The following is a 15,121-nucleotide window of genomic DNA, read 5'->3' as shown; positions in this document are numbered from 1 at the left end:
GCCTGCGCACTGCAGTACTTTGCTCTGCCCTCAACAGGACAGATAAAGTACGCCTGCGCCGGAGCCGCAGTGTGAAGACACGAAGAGGACATCATTGTAAGAAGATGGGAGGCCCCGGACAGGACCGTGACGCCCATCGGACCGAACCGCATTGGGACCGCCCCTGGGTGAGTGTAATATAACCTCTTTTTCTCCTCTTTCAGGTAACATCGGGGGATTATCTACAGCATTACAGAATGCTGTAGATAAGCCCCTGATGCCGATGGGCTTAGCTCACCTTCGACTTTGGGGGTGACAGGATCCCTTTAAAGGGAGGTTGTCATTGCTTTAGGATTAATCAATGATCCCCTCTATATTGTAGGATATATCAGTGATCCTTTATATTATAGGATTAATCAGTGATCCTCTATATTATAGAATTAATTAGTGACCCCTCTATATTTTATTTGACCTTCCCCGATACATAAAATCTGCTTTCATTGCACATATATAAAATATAGTGATATACTTTCCTTGTGTAATCTGTTCCGCTGTGAACACTGTCCCCGAATCCTGCATTTCCACCACTGACTGCTTGGATAAAGGAGAGGGTTTCCACTCTTTCACTGTGAGGACACATTGCCAGTGTTGTGTAGGAAGGGTGCTGGCTGGAGGCTCATTTTGCTATGTAAGCCATACCCCTCCTGTCACGAGTGTCGCTGTAACAGAGGAGAGGGCTGGTTTAGCTATTGGTACCAGCCAGTCAGATACTGTAGCACACTGCTCCGGAGGCGGAGAAGGCTCTCCTGTCTGGAGGAGACAGCAGGAGCGGGGCTGGGAGCAGGACGTGGACGTGCCTTAGTCAGATGTACTGTATATATATTTAGGTTTTATATACAAAACACTAGTTGTAGGTTACTGTCCTAAAAAAACCTCATATTGTCCTGGGGAACTGATATAAACAGCCATATTATGGAGTGCACGCACCGTCCGTCCTCCTTACTGGAAGTTATGGTGGCTGGAGGCAGTGGGATCCTGTACCCATGTGCACATCCTCATAGGCTGCATAGAAATAAAGCATTTGACAGCCCCTTCTGAATCCCCGTGTTTTTACCCCAGCAAAATAAAAACACTAATACTCGCCTCTGGTGCCGGTGCCATTCCACGGATGTCTGCACTGACTGCAGATCGTGTGACTTAATGGACATTGCTGACATCTGGAGGGGCTGAGGGGGCAGCAGCAGCTCTCACTTCCTCCCAATGTTTTGATTTCTCTGAAGGAGAGGAGCGTGCAGCCAGTTCTGGTTGGCTGCAGGGCTCTCTTGACATAATGTCACGTGATCCCCGGGAGAGCCAGTGCTGACACTAATGGATCGGCATCTGCAGCGGAGGTGAGTATAGGTGTTCTGTTACTGGGGCTTAACATAGGGATTCAGAAGGATTTCTGAGTAGTGGACAAAGCCTTTAAATAGCATCCCATAAAATTACTTGAATAATGTCAGACATATAATTGGGGTCCAAGAGGACCAGAACCCACCTCTGTTGTATGTTATTGGTGATATATGGAAAGTGCCCAGTGTGACAACATGCACGCCCAATAAATGTATGATCTTTATGTTGGTTCAGTAAAAGGTTTACCAGCCGGCATAGACTCCGGGTTCTTCTGGGACCAGTCCCCCAGACCAGACCGCAAACATGAAGCATCTCACATGTAAACAGTAATTCCTTTTTGATTTCCTATGTCCGCACTTCTCACAGGTAGATCACACACGTTGCATGGTATTTGGTGTACTTGAGTATGACGCTGTGCGTAGCCATGATACAGCCCACATTGTAGTGCAATGCTCTGCCGTCTCGGTCGGCTACTAACAGTCTTTGTTGATTATCTTGTGCACTTTACTAATACCAGATGGAATCTTACAAATCCGTCAAACACAAGGCAAGTGGAGATTGTGTGCACCCTGCATGACCCGTGTACTGCATGCTGTAGCACCCCGTAGCCGTATCACTGTGCCACCAATACCCGCTCACTAGTTTAGCAGCGTAGAATTATTTTACATGGACGTTCCTAGATATGAAGCTAACACAGGATACTTACTGAATACTACCTGTGGGGTAAGTCAAACGTTTGGAACATGATTACAACTTTGGCGTTGTGTTCAGATCGTCAGCTTTTATGATGACAGAGCCAGGATAGTGTGTGTGTATGTGCTGACTTCTAGTGATGAGAGGACGCTAGCTCTCCTGGCATGGCCTCCCTATAAACTGATATACTCCACGTAGCACAAAGTGCACAGGAACCCAGTAACAGCCAGCGAGAGGTGTGTGCTCTGTATATTCCCAGGTTATCTCCCCAACAACTAGGGGTGCCACACTAATTAGGATCTCCCCAATAACTAGGGGTGCCACACTAATTAGGATCTCCCCAACAACTAGGGGTGCCACACTAATTAGGATCTCCCCAACAACTAGGGGTGCCACACTAATTAGGATCACTGGATGCAAAGATCTTGGGGCCCGCTCATCACTTCAGGACTTTAGGCTTCTATTTTAGTTTTCTGCTATTCTCTGACTTTCTTGCACTAAATTCATACAAATGGCACATGTGGTTCATGAATTTGGCACAAATCCAAAAATGGTCCTTTTTTCCTGTCTTTAACCCTTTTTTGCTATTATTTAGCTCAAAAGGTTGCAAAAATTGTGGAACCTTTTCTTGCATATATGAGCTCACACCAAGGGGGAAACTGGATTTGCGACAAATTTTTGCCATTCCTCTAACAGTCACAAATGATGAATTGGGCAAAACATCTGGAAAACAATAAACTATGCCCACAATCTTACACAAAGAAAATGACAGATGAACACATTTAAAATAGACTTTAAAAAGTCATAAATGGAAAGATAAATTGGGTGGAAACCCAAAAAAGCATAACACATCAAAAACTCAACTAAAAAAATAAAAAATGTGATATTGGTTGGTACCTCTAGTGTATACTGTATATCTAGAGGTGGGAACATGTCTTTGGTGGCTCCTCACTTTTGACTTACCCTGAGTTTAGCGTCGTTTAGTTCTTAATTAATTTGCTAATGATTATACTGCCTATGGGAAACTATTATACTTTTAAACGAGGCAACGATTTATGTATTCATGTATGTAGAAATGGGTATATTAGATAGATAGTTGAGAGATCTTCGTAATGACTACCCCAAAGTATGCCAGACAGAATACATCCAGCTCTGTGGCCATGTCTGGCGTATGTCAGAGATCTTTGGTGTACCCACCCATTAGGGCATAGCCTGGGTAATAGATAACGCTGGTCTCCGTAGACGTGGACACTCATGAAAGCAGACAGAATAAAAATTGATGCCTTTGAGCAGTGGTGCTAGAGAAGACTTCTACAAAATCCCATGCACAGCTAGGATGACCTACAAAGATGTTCTTGACCATATAAACCCAGAGCTATTCCTGGAAAAGAAGAAAAATTAACACAAAGTGAGATGGTGTTTGTACAAGTGATGAAGGCCGATCCATAGAAGAAATGCTCCTCAGAATGGTCAGTGGTAAAAGAAAATGGGGAGAGCAAAGTGTCCGTGACTGTCTACCATCAAGAATGACATGGAAATAAACGTCAAGCATTTACAAGAAACTGGAAAACAAGGCAACCTGCTGAATTTTGTCCTCCAGCGTATCCGAAGGTGAAACACGACTAAATGGATAAATCAGAATAAATGAGAGAATCTCCTATAGAGATGTAAGCCTGGCCTGAGGTGGCCATCACAATTAAACTTTCATTTTAACATAAAAAACGGATCCATTGCATAACCGATGCAAATGAGAGCAGATGGACCCCATGGATTATTATGGGGTCTGCCAGGGTTTCATCATGTCCATTTATTGCAACATAAGAAAAGCTTCTGCATGCCACGCTTTTACGTCTGTTCATTAAATGGACACGTAACAGGCCCAGTCTCCATAATAATCACTGAGGTCTCTTTGCCTCCATTTACATCAGTTACGTGACACATCTGGTTTTGACATTAATATATAATTTGTTCCAAAAAACACAACAGACAAATAGTATATTAAAGCACAGGTGTGAACGTAGCCGAACAAAGACCTAATATAAAAAAGTATAAAGACAAAAATGAACATAAAAGCATAAGTGTACTATGGACTTCCAACAATAATCCTCAATAACACGAGAAACAATCAGCTGCCTGCATATAAGCAGAAGGTGGTATGTAAGGCAAGGTATGCTGTATCCATCCAGTGATGGGCGGCTCAGAAGTGACCCCATGCTGGGCCGGTATAGATGTATTATGACGTAAGCCGTGCCTCTTTGGCTCGCGGGCACAGTTTTACCGCAGTTACCTTGAAGTGTTTGGATGTAGACTGAAGTCAGACATGCTGTATTTGATGTCGTTTTTAAGCCAAAGCCAAAATTCACAAGAAATAAGAAATCAGTAAGAAAGGATTTACACTTCACATTCCTGCTTGATCGATTTCTAACTTCGGCTCAAAAAACCTCCATCAAAATGAAATAATACAAAAAATGACTCCTTATTGAAAATCGCACGTTTGGTATGTGTGACACATGGCTCTTATATATGGTCCTCCACGTTATACTCAATAAAGACCCCAAAACACCCAGCTAAATCATACAGTGGTGATAGGAAGCTTCCACAGCCCCTGTATTGTGCCCTCTGCGGCCCAGCCTTCAGTCGTCCTACAGTTTATAGGCCCCATACACATTAGATCAATGTCGGCCGAACCCATCCATATCCATGAGTTCATCTGACAATCTAATGTGTATGTGATGGCGTCCGACTGATGGTCGGGGACACGATGATTAGGGATGTCCGATGTTGGACTGATGATTACGTTGTTGGCCAGTAGATAAGCCGCCAGCTCAAGTGTCAGATAGTGGTTTTCTCCTGGAGGACACAGGCACACGAGATGGATGGCATGAGCGCTCCGGTGTATGGGAGACCCGGCCGATATGGCTGGTGGATGAATGTTGGACCCAAGCATCGTTCTGCCGGCAGCCATATAATGTGTTGGGGGCCTGAAGTCTCCAGTTTCTGCCACATATGGTTGAGTGGAATTCATTCATTGTAGGTCTTCCATTGTGTTCATCAGATAGCTGGGTGCAGTAGTATTGTGGCCTCACTCTCCCGGTCGCCCTTGCTTATATTTGCCATCACTTAGTTTATTAGATATGACCTACTCACCTATTCCACCATGTAGTCACCAGTTTTGTCTTTGTTTTTTTTCCTCCTATCACAAACTTCACCATGAACATCAATCATTAGATGTTTAATCTTTATTTATCATTGATTTTATATTTCTGTTGCCTTTTTGGCTGCCATTAACATCTGTTTTATGTTTCCCCATCCCCGTTGTGTGCGGTCCTCCCTCAGAACTCCAGTGCTGTGTCATATGTGAGTAACACTCATTTTGTTTGACTTCCATTTTGCTACTCCTGTTTTCTCTTTTATGTTTCATGCTTCTTGGATTATGTCAGACTGTCTTTCATGAGTTAAATGACATTGACGTGATTGTGCCACCAAACATCTGCATGTCTGGGGCCTCCACTTTTATTACCTTTTGTTTTTGTGCTAGCAGACAACTTTAAAGGGAACGTGTGAGGCGATTCATGGCGCCTAAACCGCGGCCTCTCCAATCAGAGCCTGGCAGCACGATTGCAGCTGTTGTTGTTCTGTACTTGACTGCAGTGTGTAGCCAGGCTCTGATTCCGGCCGCTCCTGGTTTAGGAGCATGGATCGCCCAACAGGTTCCCCTTAAGTTACAGGTTATTCTTCAGCACCGATGCCTATGCTATACCTATACCTATGCTATAGCTGCAGGATTATCGTGGATAGATTACTAAATAAATCAAACCGCTTCCCAAGTAATCCGATTTGTCAGGAGTGAACACTGCAGGTTGGGATTATATAACATAGCTCGGTATACATAGACCTCGCAGGGACCGAGTTTGCTCTATGGATGCCACATTTCTGGGTGACCATCAGTGAACAAGCAATGCACCTCACGTTTCCCTACTGGTTTTCCTGGACACGCGATTCCCTGCAGTGTCTACAAGGGTTGTCCAGGAGGACTTTATTTTATAATGCTGAAGATGGTGATATTCCGGCAGGTGGGCCCTACCAGGGCAGAAGCTATATTATTGACATATTGCACTTGGCTAAGGAGCTAACTAATTCTAACCTGAGCACAATTTTGTACATGGCCGAAATCCCTTGTAGTAGGAGAGACTCATGGATGGGCCTGGTGGAGCCTTTCCAATGTCCAGGGCTGGGGCAGCTCCACTGTGTGTTATGTATGCTGCGGACTTCTCAGGGTAATAAGAACAATGTGGAATAACCGCGTCACTCAGCCGTGGACGCTCAGGTTCCAGGGTCAGTGTCGGGTTCCCGGTCGATTCTTGAGTTACGAGGTGGTCGGGTGACAGCTCCATACAGTGTGTGTCTCCACAGCCCAGCCGGACATTTCCTCAGGGGCTACAGGCTTCTTCCTTAGGTCTGTGGGAGGATTCTTGGGTGCTGATCCTCCTTATAATAATTGTGACATGATAGAAATGTCCTTATCTATTGTAAATATCCGTGTTTCCCTGAAACCGCTAAATATGTCCTGGTTTATCAGAACTTCTCCTGTCCGTGGACAGCACCCAGATGTCGCGCAGATGGAAGCCAAGTCCTGTCTGTTTTTTTTCACAGGCCCCTTCCCTTGAATGGACGACTTTGGTCTGTAACACAGATCATGACATATTTTCTTTTTTTCAGTGGACACTTGGGTCACAAGAAAAAGGACATGCTTAATAAACGGGTAGCAAACTGCTGTGTGAATGAGCCTTTAGGCAGACATGTAAGATCTGTCAGTACCGGGCAGCACCAGTGTCACTGTACTGGTGTGGGGAGATGTCCCAGTGCTGATTGGTGCAGTGGATGGTGAGCAAGGGGGATCTGACGATCCTCGGCCCTCACTGACCTGACCGCAGGGCACGTGGGCATCTCCTCCTGGCTGTATAGTGGACACCATGGGTTAACCCTTTATCGATGTCAGTATGTAAAGATTGTGTGTCTCGCACCTGTTGGCCATGTAATGTTATTGCTTTGCATGCAGGTGCTCTCTACTATGTTGGTTTTTTCCATACTTGAAATGTTCTATCTATACATATCCCAAATATTTTCATTGTGAATTGGTTGTACCCCGCCACCACTTCTGTCTGCGCTGTGTAGGCGCTATGTAATGACGTGCCCTAATAATTGTTTCTTCTCTTAGGGAGAGCTCGAGCACCAACTCCTACAAGCAAACCCCATATTGGAGGCTTTCGGCAATGCCAAGACTGTGAAAAACGATAACTCCTCACGATTTGTGAGTGGGCAATCATTTCATTTCTCCATGCTTTACTTCTAGAATATCAGTCCTGTAATAAATAACAGAGACGCCTGTAGCCTCATTGGGAGCGTTCAGTTTGGGGGTTACAAGTACATTAGATTGCACCCATTAAAAGCTTCCCCAAATTGTGATTAGTATTAACCCTTAGGATATGTGACTGCTATCGTCTCTATGGGGGCTGTATATAGAGCCCTGTGTGCTGATGTTTAGGATTCATTCATTTCACTGCTCTGTCCTAGTTTGTAGTTTCTCATTAAATGTCACCAAATTTGGGTTAGGCCTCGTGTACCCCAGCATATGGGCCTGACTGTAGTATGGTGGGAGATTAGAGCTATCCTGGGCTAAATGTGGCTGTGAAGTGATGAAGGATAATGCAGGCGTTTGCTGATGGCACTTACATAACCTGTTCCCTGATATTCTATTCACTAGTTATATACTGAAAGCCCAGGGAGCAGACATGGTCCTACCCAGGGTGACCGTGACGCACAGCAGCTTCTCATCCACATTACACCATCTCTGAGGAGATGGGTGTGGGAATGTGACTGGATGATACTGACACACTGACCTTTTTTGGTCATCTGTATTTTAAGGGTAATGTGCCACCTACTGGATAAAGAGGCTAATTGCTGTGCCCAATTGACCTCCAGTTATTTCCTTCCTCCTGAACCTGTGTAAATGTTAGTGCAGTGTCAGTGTGCGATCACCATCATCTCTGGTGTTCTGCGCTGCTCTTCTGTGTACCAGCTGGAAGTCTCTTATACAATGTAAGTCTATGGAGTCTCGTTGTGACGCACACAGTGCAGCGTCACCTGAAGAGTGTGAATCGCGGTCACGCAGAGGAGCAGCGCAGCGCTTCTCCTGTACAAGGCGGCAGTCACAGGGTATAGTAATACACTGACAATAACACAGGTCTAGGAAATAAAACCTGCATGGGAGTGACTGTTTAAGGCACACTAATCTTATTTCAGTGTCACTTTATTTCGTTTACCTCTTATTTTTACTTCTTTCAGGGAAAATTTATCAGAATCAATTTTGATGTAGCCGGATACATTGTTGGAGCCAACATCGAAACCTGTATCCTTTCAGCAAGTTATCACAACGTCGTGTAAAGCCAAGATCTGCACTTCTATTGTGCCTGGTATTAATAATGGAAACTGGTGGTCATTACATAGCGAAAGGTCCTGCACCTTGTCATTTTCCTACACACATTGTGTATTAATCAATCACAGGCTGAACACCAGTACTGAGCCGGCCGTGCTCACACTAGAGGTATTAATATATATATTATTCTATATGTTTGTGCATATATAAAAAAAAATATATATATATATATATATGTATTTCTGATGTCCATTCCAAATGACTGGACCACGTTGTATACCGTGTTTTAGCTTTTTCAGCTCTACCTTTCTCATGATATTCACACAAAAAAATGAAAACGAAGACCAATATTAATTTGAAGCCAAACAATTGACCAATCTTCCCCAAATTTGACATATTACTAAACCAGTCACTTGATCGGTTTTAGACCAGGTTTATGCTATCTTTGTCTTGGCGTTCTTAAGATATTTGCCACAAAAATGGAAAACAAATGCAATGATTAATTTACAGCCAAACTATGGGACCAAGCTGTCCCACATTTACCACATAGGTAAATCAGGCTTTACTGAGGGTTTTACCTCAGGTTTCAGCTCTCAAAGTCCTGAAACCAAATATTAATTTATGGCCAAACGATGGGTCAGTCTGCAGTACATTTGGTATTCAGGTAAATCAGGCTCTTCCGAAGGCTGTCAACTGGGTTTCAGCTTTAGACCCTTCCGTCCTCGTGATATTCACCCAAAAATATGGAACATCAACACAAATACCAGTAACAAACAAAGGTATTACTCACAGTTACACAACAGTGTGGAGCCGGGTAAGTGTACGAGAATGTAATTAATGCAGCACAAGTTTTTACCCTTTCAGTAATCAAGGTTGTTCCTTTCTCTGACAACAAACGACGGTCTTAAAATCAGTAAGGAGCTGAAGCACAAGCGTCATTTTTCATCAAGTGATTGCGCTTCTCTACGAGTATCGAGAAAGTCTGTAAAGATGAAAACCTTTGTGTATAAGTTAGAGATTACCCATATGGGCTGCTTGTATCATTCCTTATCAACGCCAAAGATTTACTGGAAAAATCTCGAGCAATCCGCCAAGCCAAGGATGAAAGAACCTTCCATGTTTTCTATCAGCTTCTTGCTGGTGCAGGAGAGCACATCAAAAGTAAGCCCGAGCTGTGTAATACAGGGTGGAAGGACCTGCTGCCCACTCATCCCTCTATATGCCCACGTGTATGATGCCATTTCTCATCAGATCACACAGAACAGGTTCTCAGTAGTTTGTACTGACTTTGTAGAGTGGGCTTGGGTTGGTGAGCATGAATGGCCATCTTACCAGCCATCGTTACCAAGGGGGACCGTGAAGTTGTATTTATGAGTGCTGGAAGAGTTTTTAAAATTCCAAGGTTACCACCTCAGGGATCAGTTGGTTTGGGGAAAAAGGTTTGCAATGATAACCTGACTCTCTATACCTATGAGTGGCCAAAAAGATTGGATCATTGTGTGTATTCAGCTATTTGTGCTCCCCTATGCAATTATCAGGCATGTTTTATTAATAGTCACGGTAATTAAAGGGGTTTCCATAACAAATACATGTATGTATTCACAATCGCATGATAAATCATTTATCACTGATCATTCCCTTACATATAGTTGTCCACTTTAAATAATCACTAATTGTGAAGGCCGCCATACAGTTTATATATGTCATGGCACACTGCGAGTGCAAGACTGCCGGCACCCAAAAGGGTTTCCATGGTCAGGCTTTCCACCAGCCCCTCTGTCTAGCAGGTCCTACGGGAACTCTGGCCTTCGTCCGTTCACTCTGCTGATCGCTCCTGTGTTCTCTGAGAGAGCCGCTGCGAGACCTCTCCAGCGGTAACTGACAGCTCAGAGAACAAAGTTATTGGGAGTCCAAAATCATTTGGGGAGTGGGATAGTGAGGGTCCCTTGTACCCATTAGACAACTGGCCGAACCTGTGGATATCGGTGGATTTGGCTGACGTTATTCTGATGTGTATGGGGCCTTTAGATGCATCCCTGTACTATATGCTGTGCCCCCTATTAGGATCCCGAGCAGTCTGCTACACCCGGAGTGACACCTGGCAGTAAGCTTTGTCACAGTAAAATCAATGTTTGGTCTATGTAAGGTACGACGGGGGGACAGCTCTCGTCTGTGGCCAAGAGATGAGGATCCTGGTATGAAAATCTAAAACCCCAGAGCATATGAAAATGGGGTGTCTAGACTAAATAACTCCTCCAATGAAGGCATCACATTTCACTCATATATTCAGGCCACGATTCCTCAAAGGTTTTTACGTGAGAATTCTGGTGTAAAAAGCTTTGAAAAGTCACAACATTATGGCACAACACGAGGCTGTGCTAAAAATGTTTCCCCTTTTGGCAGTCTTACGCCATTTTCTCCCAGTTCTGACACAGTGGGTGGAGCTGTGGCGGGACGAGACGTGGCATTCTTCCGCATAGTGAACTCTGAATGGAGTGAGATTTGTGGCGAGGCGCACGGCAATCCTCAACTACGCTGGATTCATCTGGAGGTGTCCTCCTGTTCATGAATCCTGAGCGTCTGACTCCAGCACGTTCCTTCATCAAGCCCAATGGAAAAGCTTACCAGACATGCCAAACTCTCAGCACAAAGATACATGAGTACCTGAAATACGTTTTGGGTAATTTCTGTTGTTGGAAATATTTTACTTTTCTAATAATTGTTGTGCCTGCTCAAAATGAACAGTTCACACAGAAGATATGGGGTGTACAGGTGCCTGAGGCTGGCCGTGAGTAGTATGCCGAGATGGGAGAGTGTAGCCTCACATAATGGGATAACAGCAGTGATTCTTCTCTTGCCTCCGTCTCTAGCTGACTTGTTACTGGAGGGCTTCAATCAATACCGCTTTTTGTCCAATGGGAACATAACCATTCCTGGACAGCAAGATAAAGAGATCTTCCAGGAGACAATGGAGTCCATGAAAATCATGGGAATTAATCATGAAGAAATCATGTGTAAGTAACAAGCTGTCCCCAATTTGATGGCAGTGGAATGTCTACCGCCATCACTTCCTGAAAGAATGCTATTGTTGAGCGCTTCCCATTACTGAGGGGAAAAGTCTGCGGAGTGCGCCACTCCGGCTTTAAGGGCTAGTACATGAATTATAGCTCCTCTATCAGATTAATGACATTTACTGAATGAGGGTTATGTAAAAAATGCATAGCAGGCAAAACAGTCATGTGTCTGTAAGGTCTCTATTATATCGGAGGTTCCAGAACAGGGACTTCTATCCTGGCGGTAGAGACATTTATGGAACCTTCTGTGAGGCTGTTCATGGCTGGTTTGTGCAGTGCATGGAAACAATAGTTCTGTGGGTTCGGGGAGCGCCCAAACATAGTCATCAGCAGGTGATAAAGGACTGAAATAGTTTAGATGTGGCTTGAAAGAAGCTTTTCTCCCCTTCCCCATAGAGCGCTGTCAGTAGCCACTTTCTATCTCATATCCAAGAATTTGGGTGTAAAATAAAGATATCTGTGCTAAAATGTCTATGTTTTCTTGCAGCTATGCTGAGGATGGTGTCAGCAGTGCTTCAGTTCGGGAATATTGTGTTCCGGAAGGAGAGGAACACCGACCAGGCTTCCATGCCAGACAACACAGGTGCGCCATTCTTATAAGCTCATAGATATAGCTTTATCAGTATTTTTTGTAACATAAAAACTGCTCATTTCTATGTGCACTAGTTATATGGGATATAAAAAGTCTACACGCCCCCGTGAAAATGCCAGGATTTTATTATGTTTAAAATATTACCAGGAAGAATCATTAGATAACTTTTTACACCTTCAATGTCCCCTATTACCTGTACAAGTCATTGAGACACAAACTGAAACCATTTTGGCTGGAATAAGGAATGTAAAGAACTAAATTAATGTGGTTGCATAATTATGCACACCCTTACACTAACACTTTGTTGAAGTACCCTTTGCATTCCTGACAGCACTTTATCTTTTTGGGTAGGAGTCAGATTTTCAGTTGGAATCATGTCTGGGGTCTGGCGGGCCAATCCAAAGGTTTGATATTATTTTAGCAAAGCCATTCTTTTCTTGTTTTGGAGGTATGCTTAGGGTGGTGCTTGTGCTGAAAGGTGAAATTCTTCTTCAGCTCTTTATCAGAGACCCGAAGGATTTTTTTTCCTGAATTGACATTTGGAACTGTCCATAATTCACTTCACGTTTAGTAAAGCCCCAGTTCCAATTACTGAAAAACAGCCCCAAAGCATAATGCTGCCTCCTCTGTGGGTACTGTGTACAGACTAGAACACATGCTTTCGGCAGAATTAATGTAGGTTTGGGCGAAACATAGCCAAGCTTGGATGCTTTTGTTTACGTTCAGGTGGCAAGACTGAAGCCTTTCCGTACAAAGACCAGACATATGAAGAATACGGAAAATTGTCACATGCAGCTCACAACCGGTACTTGCCAGAAATTCCTGCAGCTCCTTCAATGTTGCTGTAGGCCTATTGACAGCCTCCCGGACCAAATGTATTTTTATTTTTTGAGAGATTTCCAATTCTAGGTAATGTCACTGTCGTGCCAAAATTAAAGGGGTTGTCCACTACTAGGCCAAACGGTTCTTAGGCTAAATGTTCAGCCTCTATTAAATAATAAAGCCTATGCTTGCCTCCTGTGGTGGCTCCATTCCAGCAGTGTCGGCACTCACGGTCCCAGGGCTGTGATGCGGTGGAATGACATCTGATGCCCGGCACCCAATCAGCGCCTTTTGACAACAGAACATGAAGAGGAAGTCCAGGATGAGCTGATCCCAGGCTTTCTCTTCATGTTCAGTCGTACGATGGCGGAGACAGTGACGCCAGCTCTGATTGGGCGCCAGCGTCAGGTGTCACATCACTGCATCACAGTCCTGGGGAGTGCGAGTGCCTACACCGCGGGAACAGCATCGGCACGGGAGGGGAGTATAGGCTTTATTATGTTATCATGGCCAAACATTTAGTTTAAGAAGGGGTTGTCCTAGTAGTGGACAAACCCTTTAAGCTACTTTTCATGATGTCTTCACAATGCTTCATAGTATATATAGTACCTTGAAAATCTTTTTTTACCCTTCTCCTGGCTGATAACTTCAAAATGAGATCCCTTTGCTGTGTTGTAAGCTGTTTACGGAACATGGATTTTTCTGTAAAAAGCAACTAAGAAAATGTCGGGAAAATCCTACTACAACAAATAAACTTTACATGGGGTTAATCAGAATCTGTAAATGATGGTGACTGTGCACTGACTAGTATTTAACATGAGTGTAAATGTGATTGGCTAATTCTGAACACAAAAAAATCCCCAATTATAAGAGGGAGTTCACGCTTTTGCAACCATATTATTTTAGTTATTTCAATTTTCTCCCTCAAAATGATTTCAGTTTTTTTTCTCAATAGATTTGTACAGATTGTGTGACATTAAAGGTGGAAAAAGTTGTGAAATTATTCTTCTTGGTAATATTGTTTTCCATGACAAAAACCTGGCTTTTTAACAGGGGTGTGTATACTTTTTATATCCACTATAAATGTAATAGAGGGTAAACTGGCCAAGACGATCTGGATAGTATATTTTTTACTTATTGAACCAAAATGAGAATTTGTTGCAAAGTTGTGTATTACCTTTATAAAGTAGCACATGGATAAAAAATGTTATTGCTCGTACAGACAGATCTTGTGACCATTGTTGCACTATGTACCGTATCTGTAATTGTTAAAATGCTCCTTTCTTGCTTAAAATCTCTTCTGATGGGTCACCTAATTGTATGCTGACCCTGTGCGACTCTTTTCTGTGCTGGTCAGCAGCACACCCCAAGGGGCAGCAGATCCAGTGACCACAAGCTGATGAAGAAGAGGGGTCCACACAGGTCACAGGAAAAAGGCCGGCACTAATGATTGGAAAAATGCCTTTTTTTCTTCAGAATTTAATAATGTGTTTTCTCAAGGAATGAATGCCTCTTGTGAATGATTCGTTCTGCAGCTCTTCCCAGCGCTGGGCAGATACGTGCGGGCTCTGGCTCTGTGTAGACAGGCAGCATCACCCACTTTTCTATCATGGCTTCAGGCCCTGGAGTAAGACCCCCAGAGCAGTAATTTGTGTTAGGTGTAGCTCACTACCACCGGCTACTCGGTCAGCCATAGACAATGTGCATGCTGTAAAAGTTCCCATGTTCTTTGGTTTTTCTAGCTGCCCAGAAACTGTGTCATCTCCTGGGACTCAATGTCACAGAATTCACCCGTGCCATCTTGATGCCAAAGATAAAAGTGGGGCGTGACTACGTCCAGAAAGCACAAACTAAGGAACAGGCGAGTGATAATCTGAGGACTCACGCCTCGGACACCTCCATGCTACACGCTGACGTTTTTCTTCCTCTCCACAGGCGGACTTTGCAGTGGAAGCGCTGGCTAAAGCCATGTACGAGCGGCTTTTCCGATGGCTGGTCCATCGCATTAACAGAGCTCTGGATAGGACGAAAAGACAAGGTGCCTCGTTCATAGGAATTCTGGACATAGCTGGCTTTGAAATCTTTGAGGTAACTATCCCAGTTTAGGTCAGGTCTGCGTTTTACCTCTCAGAG

General features: G+C 43.9%; 1 protein-coding gene across 5 annotated transcripts in view; it reads left to right on the top strand.

The window, feature by feature from the left end:
• Positions 1 to 15,121, top strand: part of LOC138651456 (myosin-10-like) — a 274,522-nt gene that overhangs the window by 188,388 nt on the left and 71,013 nt on the right. For all 5 annotated transcript variants that reach the window (XM_069741674.1, XM_069741671.1, XM_069741675.1 and 2 more), the window contains exons 6-13: positions 5,401 to 5,421; positions 7,283 to 7,375; positions 8,410 to 8,473; positions 9,563 to 9,661; positions 11,371 to 11,514; positions 12,062 to 12,157; positions 14,731 to 14,849; positions 14,924 to 15,076. In XM_069741674.1, coding sequence (XP_069597775.1) covers positions 5,401 to 5,421; positions 7,283 to 7,375; positions 8,410 to 8,473; positions 9,563 to 9,661; positions 11,371 to 11,514; positions 12,062 to 12,157; positions 14,731 to 14,849; positions 14,924 to 15,076 — 789 coding nt within the window. The remainder of the gene's footprint in view (positions 1 to 5,400; positions 5,422 to 7,282; positions 7,376 to 8,409; positions 8,474 to 9,562; positions 9,662 to 11,370; positions 11,515 to 12,061; positions 12,158 to 14,730; positions 14,850 to 14,923; positions 15,077 to 15,121) is intronic.

This window comes from Ranitomeya imitator, chromosome 10, assembly GCF_032444005.1.
Source record: "Ranitomeya imitator isolate aRanImi1 chromosome 10, aRanImi1.pri, whole genome shotgun sequence".
Classification (NCBI taxonomy): Eukaryota; Metazoa; Chordata; class Amphibia; order Anura; family Dendrobatidae; genus Ranitomeya; species Ranitomeya imitator.
This window is presented reverse-complemented; position numbering and strand designations above follow the sequence as displayed.